The sequence below is a fragment of the Arvicanthis niloticus genome, chromosome 2 (assembly GCF_011762505.2).
Source record: "Arvicanthis niloticus isolate mArvNil1 chromosome 2, mArvNil1.pat.X, whole genome shotgun sequence".
NCBI classification, from domain to species: Eukaryota; Metazoa; Chordata; class Mammalia; order Rodentia; family Muridae; genus Arvicanthis; species Arvicanthis niloticus.
In genome coordinates, this window is record NC_047659.1 from 91,974,062 (window position 1) to 91,994,035 (window position 19,974).

The 19,974-nt window shown below is 39.4% G+C and overlaps 1 protein-coding gene and 1 non-coding gene across 7 annotated transcripts in view; one reads left to right on the top strand and one right to left on the bottom strand.

Moving 5' to 3' along the window:
- Positions 1-19,974, bottom strand: part of Ttbk2 (tau tubulin kinase 2) — a 118,451-nt gene that overhangs the window by 33,146 nt on the left and 65,331 nt on the right. For all 6 annotated transcript variants that reach the window (XM_076929549.1, XM_034494055.2, XM_034494054.2 and 3 more), the window contains 5 exons: positions 19,281-19,421; positions 16,685-16,789; positions 10,645-10,710; positions 8,947-9,039; positions 8,021-8,146 (listed from right to left, as the gene is read on the bottom strand). In XM_076929549.1, coding sequence (XP_076785664.1) covers positions 8,021-8,146; positions 8,947-9,039; positions 10,645-10,710; positions 16,685-16,789; positions 19,281-19,421 — 531 coding nt within the window. The remainder of the gene's footprint in view (positions 1-8,020; positions 8,147-8,946; positions 9,040-10,644; positions 10,711-16,684; positions 16,790-19,280; positions 19,422-19,974) is intronic.
- Positions 1,796-1,939, top strand: LOC117704747 (small nucleolar RNA SNORA48). Its single transcript, XR_004606281.1, has one exon. It is a non-coding gene; the product is annotated as a small nucleolar RNA SNORA48 (small nucleolar RNA).

A 19,974-nucleotide genomic window follows, 5' to 3' on the forward strand; every position in this document is an offset into this window, starting at 1 on the left:
TCACATGGGTAGGGACAAGAAATGACCCACTCTGCACTTATATCTAAGTCAAAGCCATCATTGTCTAGATCTTCCTGGCCACTCCACTGCAAGTAGAACTTGACCAGGGTGACTGAGTTCCGGCTAGTAAGGCAAAATGTTATAGACAAACTGCTATTTTGGAACTTGATAGGAGTAATTTCTTAAAAGACAATACCTGCTCTTCCCCTGACTACAGAGCCTGTATGCACAGGAAACCACTTCAGACTTGCCCAGCAAAGCCACAACAAACTGACTTGTGTGTAACAGAATCAAGAAATCTATGTAGTGCTCAGACACACGCTACCTCTTTTCTTTCCACTGCACTGCCTCAACATCTTCCCAACTCAAGTCTCCTTTGCTTTATTGGAATGCATACAGCTGAAAGGCTATCCTCTTAAAATACAAACAGGGAACTGGTGAGATGGCTCAGCTGATAAAAACTCTACTGTCCAAGCCTGACAGTAGAGTTTGATCCTTAGACTCCACATGTAAAAGGACAAAGCTGTCTCCCACACTTTGTCCTTTGATCTGTACACACATCTTGGTAAGTACACCTCCTTACATATAAATATGTAAATGTAAATTTAAAAAGAAACACAAAAAGAGCAACATATCCCTGGGAGGTTTTTTGTTGTTGTCATTTTTTTTTAACACTTTCAAGGCTTCCTGTTCACTTAGAATAAAATTCAAACTTCTTGAAACAGTTTATAAAGCCCCATGTCATCTGGCCTCCAACCTAATCTCAAGCCTTTTACTCCCTTCACTTACAATACTGAGCTCTCATTTCAACCCCTTCTTCCTTCAGAATTTAAGCATATGCTGGCATCTGCTTCTAACACTCTTTCTCTTAGTTTTCTTCTCCACAGGACCAACACAGTCCACATTTGGGGTGGAGGATGCTACCCTAGATTACCTCTTGTTACTCTCTAAGCATTTCTTGCTTTATGCAGCCCCTTAATACCTAAGTCATACATTATCAGGAATTGGGGATTTAGATTAGTAGTAGAGTACTTACTTACCAAAGACAAGGCACTGTGTTGGCCCCAGGGGTAAAACAACAACAACAACAACAACAAACCCAACCACCCCCTAACCACAAAACCAAACAGACAGACAAAGAAAATTTCATAATCACAGAATCCCACAATTGCTGTCAATTCCCCAAAGTAAGAGCTAAGACATTTTGGTGTAGCCTCTATTTAATGTGTATATTCCTGTATCCCAGAACCTAGGAAGATCTTTGAGTTCAAGGGCAGCTTTATATATATATAGTGAGTCCCATGAAAGCCAGAGTTACATAGTCAGACCCTGTCTCAAAAAACAAAACAAAAAAATGTTTCTTTGTTTCTATACTTATATTTATATATTTTTCCTTATATTTTCTGTTCAAAGAACAAAAGCAATAATCCCAATGTAAGACTAAATTTATTCAATGTCTATTGAAAATACTGGTGCTAGCATTAGACTTAAAAAAGAAATGCATCTGGGGAGATGGTTCAGGGGTTAAAGTGCTGGCCATGGAAGTGTGAAGATTAGGGAGTTCAGATCCCCACATGCAAACTGCCTTTCTGTAATTAGTGCTCAAGGAGGGAGTGGAGGACACAGGGATCCCTGGGACAATTGGGCTAAATTAGCTCTGTGTTCAACTGAGGGACCCTGCCTCCCAACAGCAGCCTTAGGCTTCCACATGCAGCTTCTACTCACATATACACATATACATGAGAGAGAAGAGAAAAAACAATCTTGTTTCTCTAGGACTTAAACAGATAGGACGGACCCCTGATAATGGACAAAGAGACACTTTGTTGGTGGTGGTATTCTTATATCAGTCAGGGGCAGAACAAATGGTGGTCTTTTGTTCATCCTAGCTTGATGTATGACTTGGTAGTCAAAGATTTCTTATGCCTAGGACTCAAAAATATCAAATCAAATCAAATCAAATCAAATCAAATCAAATCCAAGCAGCGCAATGCAGGACAAAGAGACCTGTGGAACACCATGCTACCCATAGACCTGCCCTCCAGCACATGACCCAGATGGAAACACGCTATTGCTGCCACACCTAACCACTGAGCTGGGCTTGGAGAATGTCAACAGCAGAAGTCACCACAATGCGCGAGCATGTGGTGGTCAGATGGGAGAGAAAGAAAAGTGGAACAGCCTGAGCACTATGAAGAGAGATGGAGCTGGAGACTCAAGGGTGGAGAGGAGGAGCCTGTTGTGAGTGGCCCCATCACCTGGGGCCATGCTGAGATCCCAGCCTGAGCTGCTGCTGAGGGCCATGGCTGAGCCTGAGGCTACACCAGCTTCAGGGGTCAGTGTCAATGTCTGTGGCTCATATTACTACTAGAGAATGTGGGGCTGTTCCTGGTCAAGGCAGCCACTGGGTACTATGTGGATGTCCAGGGTCTGTGTATCACTGTATCCATATGTATGTATGTGTATCCATACCTCACTGGATACAGCACTCTGGAGAGTTGGCCCTATCTCTTGTAGCACTCTGGAGAATGGGCCCTACGCCTTGAACATGTAGCACAGTGGAACTCCTGAATTGAAAGTAAGGGATTGGGGAGGAGAGGGGAGGAGATACTCCTCCCTCCCCACTCCCTTTCCCCTTACCACCTGCAGCAGTTGGGAAAGCTGGCCCTGCCCCTCACTGACTGCAGGCTGCAGCACTAGGGACAGTGGGCTCTGCACCTTGCTTGGGCAGACAGTAGAGCTGGCCCAGGTCTAGGGGACCAGTAAGTTAGCCCTAAAGACAGAGAGAGGAGAGTTGGCCCACGTGTGGCAGTTGAGAGAACTGACCCTGGGGTCATGAGAACTAGTAAACTGGCCCTGCCCCTCACCAGTTGCAGCACAGTAGAGCTGGTTTTGGTAGAGGGAGCAGAGGTGAGCCAGCCCTCCGAGGGTGAGAATAAGGTGGTGTAGGTGCAGAGGTGATGCCCTCCCCCACACTTTCTTGCCACCTGCAATGGCAAGCTCTCTTGCTAGGAGAGCTAGCCCTATCCCTAGCCTGGGCAACGTAGTGGAGCTGGCCCTGATGGCAAAGGTGCTGGTGAGCCAGCCCTAAGGGTGTGAGAGTGGTAGAGGCTGGCCCAGCCCCTCACCAGATGCAACACTTGGAGAGTGGGCCTCAAACCTTGACTGGTAGCACAGTGGAGCTGGCTCTAGAGGTGCATGGCCTAAGGGCATGAGAGCTGGAGAGATGACCCTGCCTCCTCCTGAAGGCAGCATTGGGTAACCTAGCTGGAGCAGTGCTGGAGAGCTCACCCTGGTAATGCAGATACGGCTGAGCAGCTTAGCTACCACCTAGGCCCAGATCCAGGGATCTGAACTGGCCCACCCCAAAATCTGTGTCATCTGAAAATGGTTGGGACATGTGAAAGGGCCAGTCCTGCTGTTCCAAAGCTGCAGGATCTGACACAGGATAAATGAGAGGCATTCTGATGAGGATCCAGTATTGATGGTGTCACAGACGCCAGGGATCTTGAACCAGACGACTCATTTCAATGAACATGTGCAAGTGAAGATGTGTGGACAGAGGGACATACTGTGGGACACACTGGGATATACTACAGCTTCCACCATGAGATGTTTTCCATGTTTTTTTTAAATTATTGTTTGTCTGTTTGTTTGTGTTTTTATTTTGAGGAGAGGATGCAAGGATAAAGGGCAGATATGAGGGGAAGGGGAGATGAGCAGGCCTGGGGTGCACATTGTGAAACTCACAAAGAATCAATAAAAAGTTTTTAAAAGGCCAACCTGACAGGAATACAGACTCAGAATATAGATACTAAGTACTGCATCGATGTAATTCCCTAAAGCAACACAACAGCCTCACTTCTTGGTTGTTGAAACAGTGTTACTACAGTCTAAGCTGGCCTCAAATACACATTCTTCCTACCTTAGCTTCCACTGTGCTGGGATTAGAGCTACGCACCACTGCATCTAGTTAGAAACTATTTAAAAGGAAAATGTCACTTTTATGTTAAGTGAGACATGTATAAACGGGTTTTGATAGGAAACAAAAAAGCTCTCTTCTCTAGGTCTGCATCTGCTGTTACAGCATGCTACAATAGACTACTGGATAAGGTATTAGTCCTGTGTGACTTGATAATAAAGACCCATAAAAATTTCCTTAATCTTTAAATATTTATAAAACATATACATTCTAAGTGAAAGTAGACTTTGATAGTTTCTGGTTATAAAATCTGTGTTTTCATTTTAGTCTCAGCTATGACTATATGAAATTAGAAATATACACTGTGACACAGCTAGGGAATCAGTCATGCTGCCCCATGCTGGGATGCCATCACCTACAATGCTGTAGAAAGACTGTTCTTTTTAACTACATAGCTATACTGTGAAGAATCCTACAAAACAGTAATCAAGATCACATTTAGAAATGAGAACTTTCCTAAGACTGTCTCACTGCGGAGCCTTGGCTGCCCTAAACTCACCATCTACATCAGAGTGGCCTTGAACTCACAAAATCCACCTGTTTCTACCTCTTTAATGCTGGTGTTAAAGGTGTACACTACCATGCCCAGCCCAGGAATGAACTACAGATTGAATTTAACTATATGGAAAGCATTAGTTCACAAGAACATTCAAGTTCACAACAGATTCTTCTCAAATGAAGATGGTAACAGCGCTCTATAAAAGCAGCAAGAGAGTAAGGCTGAAAAGCTCAGATCTTCTTGAAAACTGATGTCACATTGACACCGGTCACCAAAACACTCAACCAATCACATTGATGCTCCTCACTTATCCTCTCCCGTCACCTGTTCTCTCCCACTCATTGCTTATAAAACAGCAGAGAGCATAAAAGAATCACGTTATATACACTATGTGAAACAGAAAACGCCATGTCTACTCCATCCCTCCCCAAGTAAAAAATAACCATACTTTGTTCTATTACTAAGTGACAGAGATGACCCTTAGAGAATATCAAAATGAAAAACATATAATGTGAACCATCTTCATTTCAGAAAAAGAGTGTATAAAATGTAAATATAAGAGGAACACTTCAAGGGCTGGTGAGATGACTCAGCAGTTAAGAACACTTACTGGTGAGATGACTCAGCAGTTAAGAACACTTACTTCTTCCAGAGGAGTGGTTTGATTCCCAACACCCACAAGGTGGCTCACAACCATCTGTGACTCAGGTTCTAAGGTGTGCTGGCTAATTTTATGCAATTTGCTACAAGCTAGAGTCACCTAAGGGAAAGCAGCCTCACATGAGAAAATGTTTCTGTAAGACGGCAATGCAGGTAAGCTTGTAGATCATTTTCATAATTAGGGACTGATGTGGGAAAGCCAGCCCATTGTGAGTAGTGTCATCCCTCAGGTGGTGGTCCTTGATCTGTAAGAAAGTAACCTTAGCAAGCCAGGAGGAGTAAGCAAGTCAGCAGCACTCCTCAATAGCTTCTGCATCAGCTCCTGCCCTGTTTGAGTTTCTGTCCTAACTGTTCTTCCTTTGATGATGAACAATGAAATGGAAGTGTAAGCCAAATAGACCTTTTTTTTTCCCCAAGTTGCTTTGGTCATGGTGTTTCACCATGGCAATAGTAACCCAAACTAAAGCCCAATCCAATACCCTTTCCTGACCTCAGCAGACACCAGACATAGACATACATGTAGGCAAAATATCTATTATATATAAAATAAATAAATATTTTAATGGGGGTGGGGGGAGGACTCCTTTGCTGTAGGGAGCCGACAGAAGGCGGCTATCATCCTTGCAGCCATTTTGAGCCATATACCCTGACAAGAGACTTGATTACAATAGCCTACAACAGCTGAGCACACTCTGATAACATCTTGTTTTAGATACCCAGGATTTTCCCTTGGGTGTGTGAGACTTAAAGGTGTGTGACTTAAGGGTGTGACTTAGAGATCAGATTAAGAGACAAGACCTAAGGGCATGAGTTAAAGGTGTGACTTAGAGGCGTGGCTTAGAAGTGAGACATATAAAAGGTGAGAGGCAGACAGGAGAGTTCAGAACAATTTGGAGTAACAGAGATTCAGACACTAGGAGTAGGAGTAGATGTTAGACACTCGGAAGAGAACAACTTGGAGTACAACTTGGAACTAGGAATTAGGTTAGAGAGTACAACTTGGAGTACAACTTAGAGAACAACTTGGAGTAGTTATTAGACATTAGGTAGCAGGCACTTGGAAGAAGTAACTTGGAACTTGGAGGCACTAGGGACTAGGAACTAGGGACTAGGAACTAGGGACTAGGAACTTGAGACTTGGAACTTGGACTAGGAACTAGGGACTTGGAGAGAAGAAGAGAGACTGAAGAATAAACTGGATCGAATCACACTCTGTTTGGTCTCCATTCCTCGAGTCCGTCCTCTCTCTCTTGCTGAACCCCGACCCGAGGACCGGAGCTGCTTTTGGCAGAGCGGGTCCCAACATTGACAGAATGGTCCGAGACATTTTGGCCCCCAAACGTGGGGTAGTGCAGTTCTTTGCTGGGTGTGTTAGTTTAAATATGCTTGGCCCAGGGAGTTGCACTATTAGGAAGTACAGCCTTGTTAGAGGAAGTGTGTCACTGTAGGGGTGGTCTTTGAGGCTCCTCCTTCCTCTTTCTGTTTGCCTTTTGGAACAAGATGTAGAACTCTCAGTTCCTCCAGCACCAAACCTGCCTGGATGTTGTTATGCTTCCTGCCATGATGATAATGGACTTAACCTGTAAACCAGCCCTAATTAAACATTGTCCTTTATAAGAGTTGCAGTGGTCACAGTGTCTCTTCACAGCAATAAAAGCCTAACTAAGATACTGGATATAGTGGCAACAACAGTCTGATCCCAGCACTATGGAAGATTGAGGCAAGAGAACTGCAAATCTGAAGCCACTGAACTACATAGTTAAGACTGTTTCAAAAACAAACACCAAAAACCAACACTGGAAAAACTCAAATACAATATTATCTCAATTTGTTAGACAATCTGTGTAATTTATTATATCAATAGCCATATGGGAAAAAGTTTGCTCACTTAGGTCTCTCAGACCCAAGGTTTGTTTCTCTGCTTTATATTCTGTCTATACCTTAAATAACAGCTGTAATTTCACAAAGAAATAATTACTATATGAAAATAAGTTCAGTCCGGGATAGGCATGAACACTGACAACACTTTAAAATTTAACTTTCAACAGCAAGCAGCAGTCCAGCGGAAATAAAATTATATTCTAACATGTGTTATTATTACTCTTTGTGAGGCTGCATTAATGTTTTCAGGAGTACAACTGTTTCTGCATTAAGCTTTGACGAGGTTCTCTCTATAACAAAGACAATTTAAGGCAAACTTGGCTGAACTTTGGAAAGGCTCATTAACTGCTACCTTACAGAATTAATTCAGTGGCCATAGATGAACAAAACCAGTAACATTTACTGACTGCCAGCCAACAGCACAGATAGCCTTCAACAGATATATAATCTAGTTGTACAGTTTCTTCTAGTCAAGAAACTGCTATAAAATTTATTATCATGCTCTCCATCAGTGGTTCTCAGCCTTCCTAAAGCTGCATACAACCCTTTAACACAGTTCCTCATGTTGTGGTGACCCCAACCATAAAATTATTTTCATTGCTATTTCATAACTGTAATTTTTCTGTTATGAATCATAATGTAAATATCTGTGTTTCCAATGATCTTAGATAACTGCTGAGCAGGGGTCATTTGACACCCCTCTCAAGTTACAAACTAGGTAAACCATGTAAAGAAATGAAAAATTTGTTACCTAATAAATCTGACTAATGAAGTAAATTCATCCAAAGGACTCTCTGACTCTCATTCTCTGTCGCATACATTTGCACACATTCCACACCACCATCATCATGTTAATTTCACAATTCTTAGACTATATTAAAATAATGTTACTCTAGGCACCTTTCAAACTTAATTCTACCATTCTTAAATCTATAATGAGTAAAAGCAAAGGCTAACAGAAAGAAAAATCAATGTATATAACTCATAAAGATGGTTACCTGGTAGTCTGGTTTTGTAAAATAATCCAAAGAGGAAATATGGTCAAGGAAGGTGCTGAACTCTGGAGGGAGGTGTTTCAACATGAGCCTGTGGTCATACCTCTCCTTAATGGAGCCTACTTGCTCCTGGAAGGAAAAGAGAACAGGAACCAAAGTCAGCTTTTTTTTCGGAAGCCATGTATTACACACTGACAATTAACAACATCAAGAGTGAAGCAGGCTATGGAATCAATGTGCTATAAAGTACAAAGCAAGAGTCAGTGCTCACGAATGGCTTTACATACAGTGCTTCAAAATGGGAAGGGAAGATAATGTAACACAGAGCTAACATTAACATGGAGTCTGTGCCAGTGAACTGTTAGTCCCTTAGAGTTCTTTAAACTGGGTCTACTTTCCTTCATCAACATAGTATTTCTAGTTTTCCAAACAAAATAAACTAGTAGTTAAAAAATCTACAATTCATATCAGAAAAAAATCTGTTCTTATAAAATGTTATCTATTCTCAATATACATAAAAATCATAATTATCTCTCTAATATTAGTTCAAAGAAAGTGTATATATTGTGATATAATGAAGTTGTTCAGAGTTTAATTTCATATATAAATGGATTTCCTAAAAACATGAAGTAGGGTTTACAACTAAACTAATACTCAAATACAAAAATTATATACCTATGTAAGGAATATGTGCGATTTTTTTTTTTTTTTTTTTTTTTAGGTTTTTTTGGTTTTTTGAGACAGGGTTTCTCTGTGTAGTCCTGGCTGTCCTGGAACTCACTCTGTAGACCAGGCTGGCCTGAACTCAGAAATCCGCTTGCCTCTGCCTCCCAAGTGCTGGGATTAAAGGCGTGCACCATCAATTGCCCAGATTAAGGATAAATTTTTATTCTTTCCCCTGTCAAATTGACCTTATGAGTCAAAATTACCTTGTCCTTTATTTTCCTCCAAGGCAGCTGACCAACCACAAACTCCACCAACATGTAGAATAAAGACCAAAGGTCATCATGTCTTCCCATTTCCTTGAGAAATAAAAGAAAATTCATTCATATTATATTACCAATTCTTTTGAGTGCATCACATTGCTTAAAGCCATTAAATATACTTCCCATAAATCATCTGGTAATCATCTATATGTCTGCATAGGTACATATCAATCCAAATGCACAATATATATACCAAGAAATGTTTTGATATAAATATGCTACCTAGAGATGTAGTTCATTGATAGAGTGCTCACCGAGTGTGTGAAAGAACCTGGGTTATATTCTCAACACCACAGAACCCAGCCACCACCAACAAGCATAAACAACATAGGCTTGCTGAGATGTAGTGCAGTTGGAGGAATAACTGCCTAACATGCATAAGGCCCTGGGGTCTGATACCCAGTACCACATAAAACAGGGTGAGGCAGTGCATGCTATAATCCCTGGACACGGGAGGGAGACGGGAGGGGTCAGAAGTTCAAGACTATCCTTCATATGTAGTAAGTTTGAAGCCAGACTAAAACATAAGAAATCCTATCTCAAAAATCAACCAATAAAAAAACCCCTCTAAAACCAAGAGATGCTGACAATACAATCAACAATTTACTAATTAATAGTGCCTTAAGAAATAAGAGATAGGGCTGGAAAGATGGCTCAGCAGTTAAGAGCACTGACTACTCTTTCAGAAATCATAGGTTCGATTCCCAGCAACTACATGGTGGCTTACAACCATCTGTCATGGGATCCAATGCCCTCTTCTGATGTGTCTGAAGACAGCTACAGTGTACTCATATAAATAAATAAATCTTAAAAAAAAAAAAAAAAGAGAGAGAAAGAGAGATGATAGGAATGTAGCTCAATGGTAGACTATTTGCCTACTAGGAAAAGGGCCCTAGACTTTATTGCCAGCATTGCAATTTTTTTTTGTATTTTTTTTTTTTGTTTGTTTGTTTTTTGAGACAGGGTTTCTCTGTGTAGCCCTGGCTGTCCTGGAACTCACTCTGTAGACCAGGCTGGCCTCGAACTCAGAAATCCACCTTCCTCTGCCTCCCAAGTGCTGGGATTAAAGGTGTGCGCCACCACTGCCTGGCTTGTGTGGGTTCTTATGTGCCATGGTAAGCATGCAGCGATCAGATAACTTGCTAGAGTTAGTTCTCTTCATCCACTATGTGGATTCCAAACATCAAACTCAGGTTGTCTGGATAGGCAGTTAAGAACCTTTACCTGACAAGCCATTTCAATGGCCCCAACCCACAAATAATTTCTTAGAACAGAATTCAGGTATTTTATTTCTTCACACATCTATATTTTATTTTCAATACTAATACATAATTAAACAGACACATTCCCAACAGACACACTTAGCTGTTGCGGTTTCTAGCAAATGCAACTTCACTTTCTATGCAGCTGCCCATATCTGTCATCTACTATACATCTTACTATCAATTAGTATTATGGATTCCTTTAACATCAGCATTATATAAAACAGTGAATTACAACAACCATTCAGGTAAATGTGTAACTATGAAAGGAACACTCAGCTCCTGAGCACTTTTTATGCCTTTGAACTGAACTATGAAGATGTTGGTCTAATGCAAGCCATGAACATGCAGTTATAAAGACCCTGGATCAGATACATACCCTGTTCCGATGAGCATTGATTGATGCATAACGAACTGTCCCTCGAAAGCCTGCCACAGCACGAGGCTACAATAAACCACACAGAAGTCAAAACTTCAACAGCAGAACAGTTTTTAACACAGACAAACACATAAAGCATTGGTAGAATATTATTGTCATAATAAAATGTTATTTATAGTAATTTTATAGTGAAGCTGTAGAACACTAGAGAACAAATATCTCTAAGTCACAACTTAAAACACTGATGTTTTAGTTATTTTACTTTGGTCCTCTTCTATCTATATCTTTAATTTCTATTTATTTGTTACTTAATTAACTTATTTATTGAGACAGTGAGTGAGTGAGTGAGTGAGTGAGTGAGTGTGTGTGTGTGAGAGAGAGAGAGAGAGAGAGAGAGAGAGAGAGAGAGAGATTGATTGAGTTTCAGGACAGGGGATGACAAATATTACAATGTGAGTGTGGATGTCAGAGGACAAGCTTTAAGAACTGGTTCTTTCCTTCCACCATACGGGTCTTGAGGATTGAAATCAACTCATCAAGCTTGATGACAAGTGCCTTTATCTACTGAGCCATCTCACAGGCTCATTTATCTACACTTTAAAGTATGATGACATGATTAGCATTGAACTTGGAAGATGTAGCTCAGTGACAGTACAACTGCCTTCTATGTGCAAGGTTTTTGGTTTGATACCAAGAAATACACAGACACAGACAGACAGACAGACAGACACACACACACACACACACCATCAGATAGATGTGTTTATAAAATATACACAGCTCTGGACATTAAAAAAAAAAAACAAATGTTTTCATTGACCCAGAATCATGCCAAATAACAAAATCACAGCATACACATTATTGACACATGGGTACAAATAAATGCAAGACTATGAAGAATCACTATATAACCTGAAATACCAATCTCACTATATCCTGGGTACTTTATTCAAACTTAATTTGAAAGAGGTTGTAACTGTACTTTACCCACACAAGCAATTTATGTTAAAATTAAAGTATTTGGATACTTATATTAGATAATACAGATGAAGCTAATCATGATCACAGCCTTGGACAATACAGCACCAAATAAAGACCAAATGTTATTTGGCTTACATGACTTTTTATATCTTGCCTTCTTAAATCTACTATAGTTTCTTCTATCACCCACTATTTTCTATTTCAAAACTTTATGCTTGCTTTTCTTCAGACTGTCACCTCAATTCATGCTTCTTGTGACTAGCTCCTATAACTAAAACCTCTGCTTAGAGCAGGTACCTACTCAGAAGTATTAATCGTCCTAATGTAGAACATTGTTCCTTGACTACATTCTTTCACCTAAAGAAAAAGATACTTAAACATAAGAAGTATTATGAACTTCATATAGACGTGTCCAGAGAAGAACCTCTTCTGGCATATCCCAGTCAAGATGTCAAATATACAAAGTGTTATGTTCAGCTGTGGTTTTCTGTGATGTTCTCCATTTGCTATAAAGAGAAGCTTCTTTTTTTTTTTTTTTCCAAGGGGGCGGGGGGAAGGTTTATTCAGGAGATAGGGCAAAGGTGGGGGGAAGAGAGGAAGAAGAGAAGTAGAGGCCGGCCATGACCACGTGGAGAGAGATGAGAAGCTTCTTTGATGAGGAGTGGTAGCTACACTTACCTATGGGTCTAAAGACAAGATTTAGAATGCAATAAAAAGGGTTGCTGGTCTAGCAAAGTGGCAGTAATCAATTCTTTTTTTTTAGGGTCCATAGCCTCACTAGCCCAGGAAACTGACTAGGTTTCCAGTAGGAATGATTTCCTTCCTGTTGAGTGGGCCTTAAGTCCAATTAGGCAGTTGTTGGTTGCCACTGACATGTGAGTGCCAGTTCTCATACCCTTATGCATATCTTGCCATGATGGTGATGGTGATTGCCATGGTGTTGCAGCTGGGTAGGACTGTTTGTTTCCCTCCCTTGGCAGCTTGCATTGTAATTTCTAGAGCTATGGAAGGAACTAGGAATCAAGACTAGGGATTAACAGATGGTGGAAATCCCAACCTCAGCGGACGGACGCATCCTCAACACAGCTTCTGCAGCTATGGCTCATGGAGTATCATAGAAGAGTCAGAATACCAGTAAGTAGGCTGTGAAGCAGCCCTGTATAAAGATGGCTACATAAATAAGACTGGAACAGCAGCAACATCAATGGGTGTTCCACATAAAGTGGAATGGGAATATTTCACAGGGTTCCCAGCCCAGACAACGAATCAAAGGCAACTACTGACTGCTCTCCTAGGGATGAGCCTCTATTGGCTATCCAATGCAGAGGCGGCCAGACTTGAAGCCTAGTCACACAGCAACAAAAACAGATTCAACAGATTGTGCACACATACACATATGTATGTGACAAATATAATCAAAGAAAAGGAGGCTATCTCAAGGCTACCCTTGAGTTGGGCAATGGCAAGGGTTTGAGGGAGAACAGCTGGCAGGGGCTGAGGGAAGGAAAGAAAGAGGAGAAGTGAAGTAAGCCTCTTTCAATTAAAAACATTTTTAAAAATTCATAAAAAAGAAACACAAAGAAAAACAACTATAAAAGCTATAATGAAAAATGCCAATGACAGAGACAGAAACATAATAACATCCAAAATATCGAAAGTGCTAAAAGCAAACACAGGAGAAACACTTCAGGATATAGATACAAGCATAGGAAATGGCCCCAAGAAGTGACACATGGGTAACATGAAACCAAAAGGCTTCTGCATAGCAAAGGAGCAGTCCACACAAAGAACAGACACCTACAACACCTACAGAGTGAGAAAACAATCTCTGCAGCCATACCTCAAACAAAGGGCTAATATTTTGACTACATAAAGAATTACAAAAATATTAAGTGAAAAAATTCCTACTTGCCAATCAATAAATGGGGCAATACTTTGTACAGATGGCTTTCAAAAGAACTGAAAATGTCAATAGGTATTTTAACAAGTGCTTAATATGGGGCTGAGAGATGGCTCAGCAGTTACGAATACTGGCTGCTGAGAACCCATATGTCTGCTCAACGCCCTCTTTCTGGCCTCCATGGTCACAAGGCAGGCATCCACACAAATACAATGGAAATAAAAGTTTTTTTAAGGTGTATCTGTAGCCATCATAGGAATGCAAATTAAAAAGACTCTGAGATTCTATCTTACCTCAGTAAGAATGACACCATCAAGAAAAAAAAAGACAACATAGGCTGGCAAGGGTTGTGCCGGGGAGGGGAGAAAAAGGAACCCTTTATCTACTGTTGGTGGGAATGTAACCTATTGCAGCCACTATAGAAATCAGAAACAAGCTTCCACCAAAACTAAAATTAGAACCACCAGATGATCCAACTAATTCATTCTTAGGCATATATCCAAAGGATTCGACATACTACTCATATATCTCAGTCTGTCCTTAAATTTACTTTGTAGCTGAGAATAACCTTGAACTTCTAATCCTCCTCCCAAGAGCTGGATCACTACCATGCCTGGCCTACATAATGCTTGGAATCAAAAATTAGGTTCTCATTGATCTACTAAAACATTCTTGCAGAAGTCAACAGTCTGTTCTCAGTGCCCAGTTACTTCTCTGTAACACCTAACAGGAATGGCAAGTGAATCCTGTGTTGTTGAATCTTCTGTATGTTGACATAGAGCTGGGCAGAGGACAACACCAACAAGTGTTCCAATGGCTCAGACCCAAGACCTCCTTCCTAGTCTAGCTATACCTTCTTCCTAGGTAATCTTAACTAGTTTTTTTTTTTTTTTTTTTTTTTTAATGCTGCCCCACTTCTGGATCCAATGATTGAACCAAGGTCTAAGTTGACCACATTGGCCTTGAGTTTACTCTGTAGTCCAGGAAGGTTTTGAGTTTTTAAATCCTTCTGCCTCAGCCTCCCATGGAAGTACAGGCCACTGCAATTAGGTCCAACTAAAGAAACTTTTTTTTTTTTAAAGATTTATTTATTTGTTTTATGTAAGTACAAACACACCAGAAGGGGGCATCAGATCTCATTACAGATGGTTGTGAGCCACCATGTGGTTGCTGGGAATTGAACTCAGGACCTCTGGAAGAGCAGTCAATGCTCTTAACCGCTGAGCCATCTCTCCAGCCCCCAACTAAAGAAACTTAATCTACTTCTTTTTACTTAGTTTTGTTTATAGATAGCCTCATAGCTTTGTTTTCATATTTTATTTAATTGCTGATATATTATCTCCTTAGAGGTCTTTCTCTCTAATCTAAACCTCCAAAATTATTTCTGTCCTCTGCCCAGCTCTATGTCAACATACAGAATTCTCTGTGTTATCACTGCACAAAATTATAGATTTAGGCCAGCTATGGTATAAATGTCTTCCATTTCAGCACTTTTAGAGGCCTGGGGTAGAAGAAAAAGATCAAGTTTGAAATCAGCCAAGGCTACATACTGAAAACCAGTCTCAACAATAAATAAATAAAATTTCTTATTTGTGTGTCATCTTTTTTTTACTAAAATAACCTTAGCAAGGCTCTTGAAATTTTCTACTTATTATTGTTACCCCAGTACCTGGATTTATGATTCATATATAATATATGTTCATTAAATATGTTTTATGAGTAAATCAATAATACCTTGATAATGTTCTAGAAACTAATATCTAATATCTAGAAATGGAATTCGATGTATATCTAAGTCTAATAGACTATAAATTGATCACCTGCTTTGCTAATATTAATACAAGCCATTACTATGGCTGAAAAAGGTTCTCTAAATTACCAGGCACATATATTCTCATATTCAGTGCATACCTTTGATCCTAGCATTTGAGGGCAAAGGCAGGCAGATATCTGTGAGTTCAAGGCCAATATGATCTATAAAGTGAGTTCCAGGACAGCCAGAGCTACAGAGTGAGACCCTGTCTCAAAAATATTCTAAAAGAAAAAAAGATTCTCATATGCCTAAACTTTAATTATAATTTTGCATATATAATTTTGCATATATGTATGTATAATTAGTTTGTAGTTGGCTCAATCAAAACCACAATGTTTTAACTTTTATATAACTAGTTAACCTGATAGAAATGAAAATCACAATGAAAAACCAAGGTTAAATGAACTAAAAGTTTAAAATAAACAACAGAAAAGTCACAGTGGGAGATGAGTACCAGTAAAACAATATGGAGAATTGCCTGGCCCACTTCCCAGTTGGAAGTTAGTAAACATTAGTTAAAAACATGTAAGCTCCTAGATATAGCTTTAAAGGCAAACAAATAAAATACTTTCAAGAAAATTTGTGAACATCCAATAAGAAAGGTAAGGGTCTGTGGTATTCAAACCAAGACTGCTCTCTCCCAACGCCTAGCTTGACTAAAGTGACTCCATTCCAAGTTGCTGCAGTCAGGAACATATGACTAAATTCCCCATCAGGGCCCCACCAAGGAGTTCCCTTTCGAGAAGGTGCAGGACTGGAGCATGTTCCAGCTTGCTTTATCAGCCTGCTGGTGAAGAGATGAAGATGTCCTTGGTGCACTACATCTGAGAGACTTTCTCCTGACAAGACTCTAGCTAGACTCCCTCTCAAGTCTCTTCTTAAGTTGGCCTTGATTAAAGGACATCTGTGTTTGTCTTTGCTGGTCTAGTTTTGGCAAAAATCTTAAGAGGTAAGTTTAATAAAAACCCTCTACTTGGCCTTTTATCAAATTCCTCATGTCCATCTCCCTACCTCATCACTGTGGTATGTGCCTTCAGCATACTTTAAGCCATACGCAAGTTCACCAGAAAAGAACGTTCTCCTATGTATCACAAACCATTTTGCTAATACATCACAAAGTTAAAACTGAAGCCCCTTACTGATTAAATGCAACTAACTCTAGACACTAGTTTCTTAACCTTATAATTTACTAATCTGGCTTCAACACAAACAAACATGTGTTTTTTTAATTCACTGAGCTTCATCTTCTCCTCCTATCATTCATTCTGATACATAATTAACATTTCTTTAAAGTGGTACTAGAAATGATAGTTTATCAAATATTAGATAGTAATGAAAAAGCTTACTGGTCTGACGTCACCACAGGAATTGGTAAATTGTCGGGCCAAGCCAAAATCAAGCATAAAACATTTCCTACACGTACTGGGAAAGCGTCCCATGGCGAAGTTCGACTAGAAAAAAATAAAGATGGAAAATACATATTGAAATAATACTCAGTCTGCCTATATTTTACCCTTCATGAATTCTACTTTATAGCATGTTTCAGATACACTACTGTAAGTCTATAATTTTTAACTAGGCATTAATATATAGTATAATTTGGTTGCTGGTTCTACCTCTCAAGGGAAAATTAAAGCCTTTCTTTCTTCCTTCCTTCCTTCCTTTCTTTCTTTCTTTCTTTCTTTCTTTCTTTCTTTCTTTCTTTCTTTTTTTGGTTTTTCGAGACAGGTTTTCTCTGTATAGCTTTGGCTCTCCTGGAACTCACTCTGTAGACCAGGCTGGCCTCAAACTCAGAAATCCACTTGCATCTGCCTCCCAAGCACTGGGATTAAAGGCATGCGCCACCACTGCCTGGCTAAATTAAAGCTTTTCATACTTGAATGTTCTTGTAAATACAATTAGTGACTTGAGAAAGAGTTGTTAATGTCTACCATCACGGAAACTGAGCAAAAATAAATTTAAATGTTTTTATAGTTACATATAATGACCTAATTAAAATCAGAACTAGAATCCCTTGAAATTCTAGTCTATGTTACTGCTTAAGTGATGACCCAACCTCCTAAACAAGGAAAGCTAGGAATGGGGGAAAAAATGCACATTAACCTAAAAGAATTTGTATTGTTTCTCAATCTTTAGTTAAGTATAAGTGCTGGTCAGGATGGTGTATACCTTTAATTTCAGTATTAAAGTCAGAGGCTGGGCTGATCTCTTTGAGTTCAAGGTCAGACTGGTCTATATAGCAAGTTACAGTGTAACCCTATCTTAATGACTAAGCAAATAGGTAAAAAAATTTCCTATATGAATCATAAAGCTGAGTCACACTAAAATTAAAAATACAATTCAGGGAAACATTCCAAAATAGACCAAGAAAGAAAACATTTTACATTTTTCTCAAAAAAAAAAAAAAAAAAAAATCAGTGTAGCTAGGTGTGATGGCATACCCCTTTAATTCCAGTGTTCAGGAAATAGAAGCGAGCCTTAATTACATTATTCCACCTCAAAACAAAACAACCCCAAAACCTAAAGGCTATGTAATGTGTCAAATGACCGCAAATTTGGAAAGATATATATGCAAATAAGGGAATCTATAATTGTAAAATGCAAGCTATTATGTCATTGTTTTTAAAAAAGTATTATTTTACTTTGGAGCTTTCTGATGAAATAAATGGAAAGTTAAGTTTTTCAAATAATGACAGAGAAAGGCACCGAATGACAGTAAAATACTCTATAGTTAAAAAGATGACTCTACATTGTCAATCTGTGAATCAATATCCCCATACGTTAAATAACTGACCTAAAATAAATCTGTTTTACTTAAATGTCATATTAGATAATAACCAGTTTCTAGCTTTAGAGTGGTTCTAATTCTAGAAGAAGAACCCACTTTGAAAAAAATTTAGTTTCCATTTTCATGTAAACTCATTTTAGAAATGATATAATTAACAGGTGGTTATAGTTTTCAAATGTACCAACATCAATTAAATTTATAAATGTGGGATATCAGAAATGGATCATCTTTCATTATGAAGAATAAAATACCAGATAAAAGGGAAGAAAAGCATATTTCAGTAATGGAGACAACGGTTTTTAAGAAAAGCAAAATAGAACAAAAAAGGGGAAGACAAATCCTATTTCCACAGTAGCCCTTAGGAGAAGATCTTGACAAAATGAATAACTGGTATCAGAAAACACACAACTCAAACTAATGATTTATACGTAAGGCTGAATAATTAGCAATGCTAACACACTAATAATAACTGGCAAGCACACAATTTGTGTGAATGTGTGTGTGAGGACCAAGGACAACCTCAGGTACAGTTCCTCAAGCAGGCTACAGTTGGCAGGGCAAGCAAGCCCCAGAGATCTACCTATTCAGCACTTTGATTACTAGCACACACCACCACGCCCATTTATAAAACAAAAAAACCCAAAACTAACATGGGTTCCAGGGATTGAACTCAACACTCAAGTCCTCAGTACTTTAACAACTGAGCCATCTCCCAGCCCCCAAGCATAATTTTTTTTTTTTTTTTTTTTTTTTTTTTTTGGTTTTGGTTTTTCAAGACAGGGTTTCTCTGTGTAGCCCTGGCTGTCCTGGAACTCACTCTGTAGACCAGGCTGGCCTCGAACTCAGAAATCCGCCTATCTCTGCCTCCCAAGTGCTGGGATTAAAGGCGTGCGCCACCACTGCCCAGCAAAATATTTTTAATTTAGTTGGCAAGCAACATTTTATGGTATGAGAAAAGCTATTGAAAATAAGCTCTAGCTTAAAAAAAAAAAAAAAAAAAAAAAAAAACCAAAACCCTAAGAGATAAATTATTTCTACTTTTAGGGCAATAGGGAAACAAAAATATTATCTGTATTAACCACAACATATACAGAAAACTACATTTACCATACATTTTGTCTTCTACTAGCATTTGGAATAGAAAAGGCCCTTACCGGTTTGATGTCTCTGTGAAGGAATCCCACAGAATGTATACTTTCAATAGACTCCAGAATCTGCTTCCCAAGACGAAGAGTAGTGCTGACAGTGAACGTGCCCCGGGATTGGCTACGTCGAAGATCTGCCAGATTCCGACCCTGTGAAATAAGATCAAGTACAGTCTTAGTCTTGTGATATGCCTGCAAAATTGTCCGTTCACCGTATTACTACATTATAAAATGCTCTGACTGAAACAGTAAAGCTCTTGCGTAAGGTGTAAGGTGTGTACCATGGACCACCCCAGTAGGGTATGGGAGTCCCTGTGATGAGGGTCCTCGAAAGCTAGGTGGGTAAGGATTTGGCAGTGACAAACAGAAACACAGAGGCAGTTTGAATCTGAGTGTATTTTTCAGCTCTCAAGCAAGGGTTCTTATACATAGAAAAATCAAATACTACAGCTCCTAGGAGATGTATACAGGAGAGCAATCAGCAAAGCACGAGACTCATCCAAGCATACCAACTCTAAAAAGATATATTCAATAAATCACAAATAGAACAGGTAGCATTATCATTATTATTTGACACAATAAAAATCATTCAACTCTAAAAGGATGTATTCAGTGGGGCCGTCACCCAAGGCTAGCGGCTGATCGCCAAGAGCAGGTTAATTCATCTTTATAATCAACCATTATTTAACATCTAATACCTGAT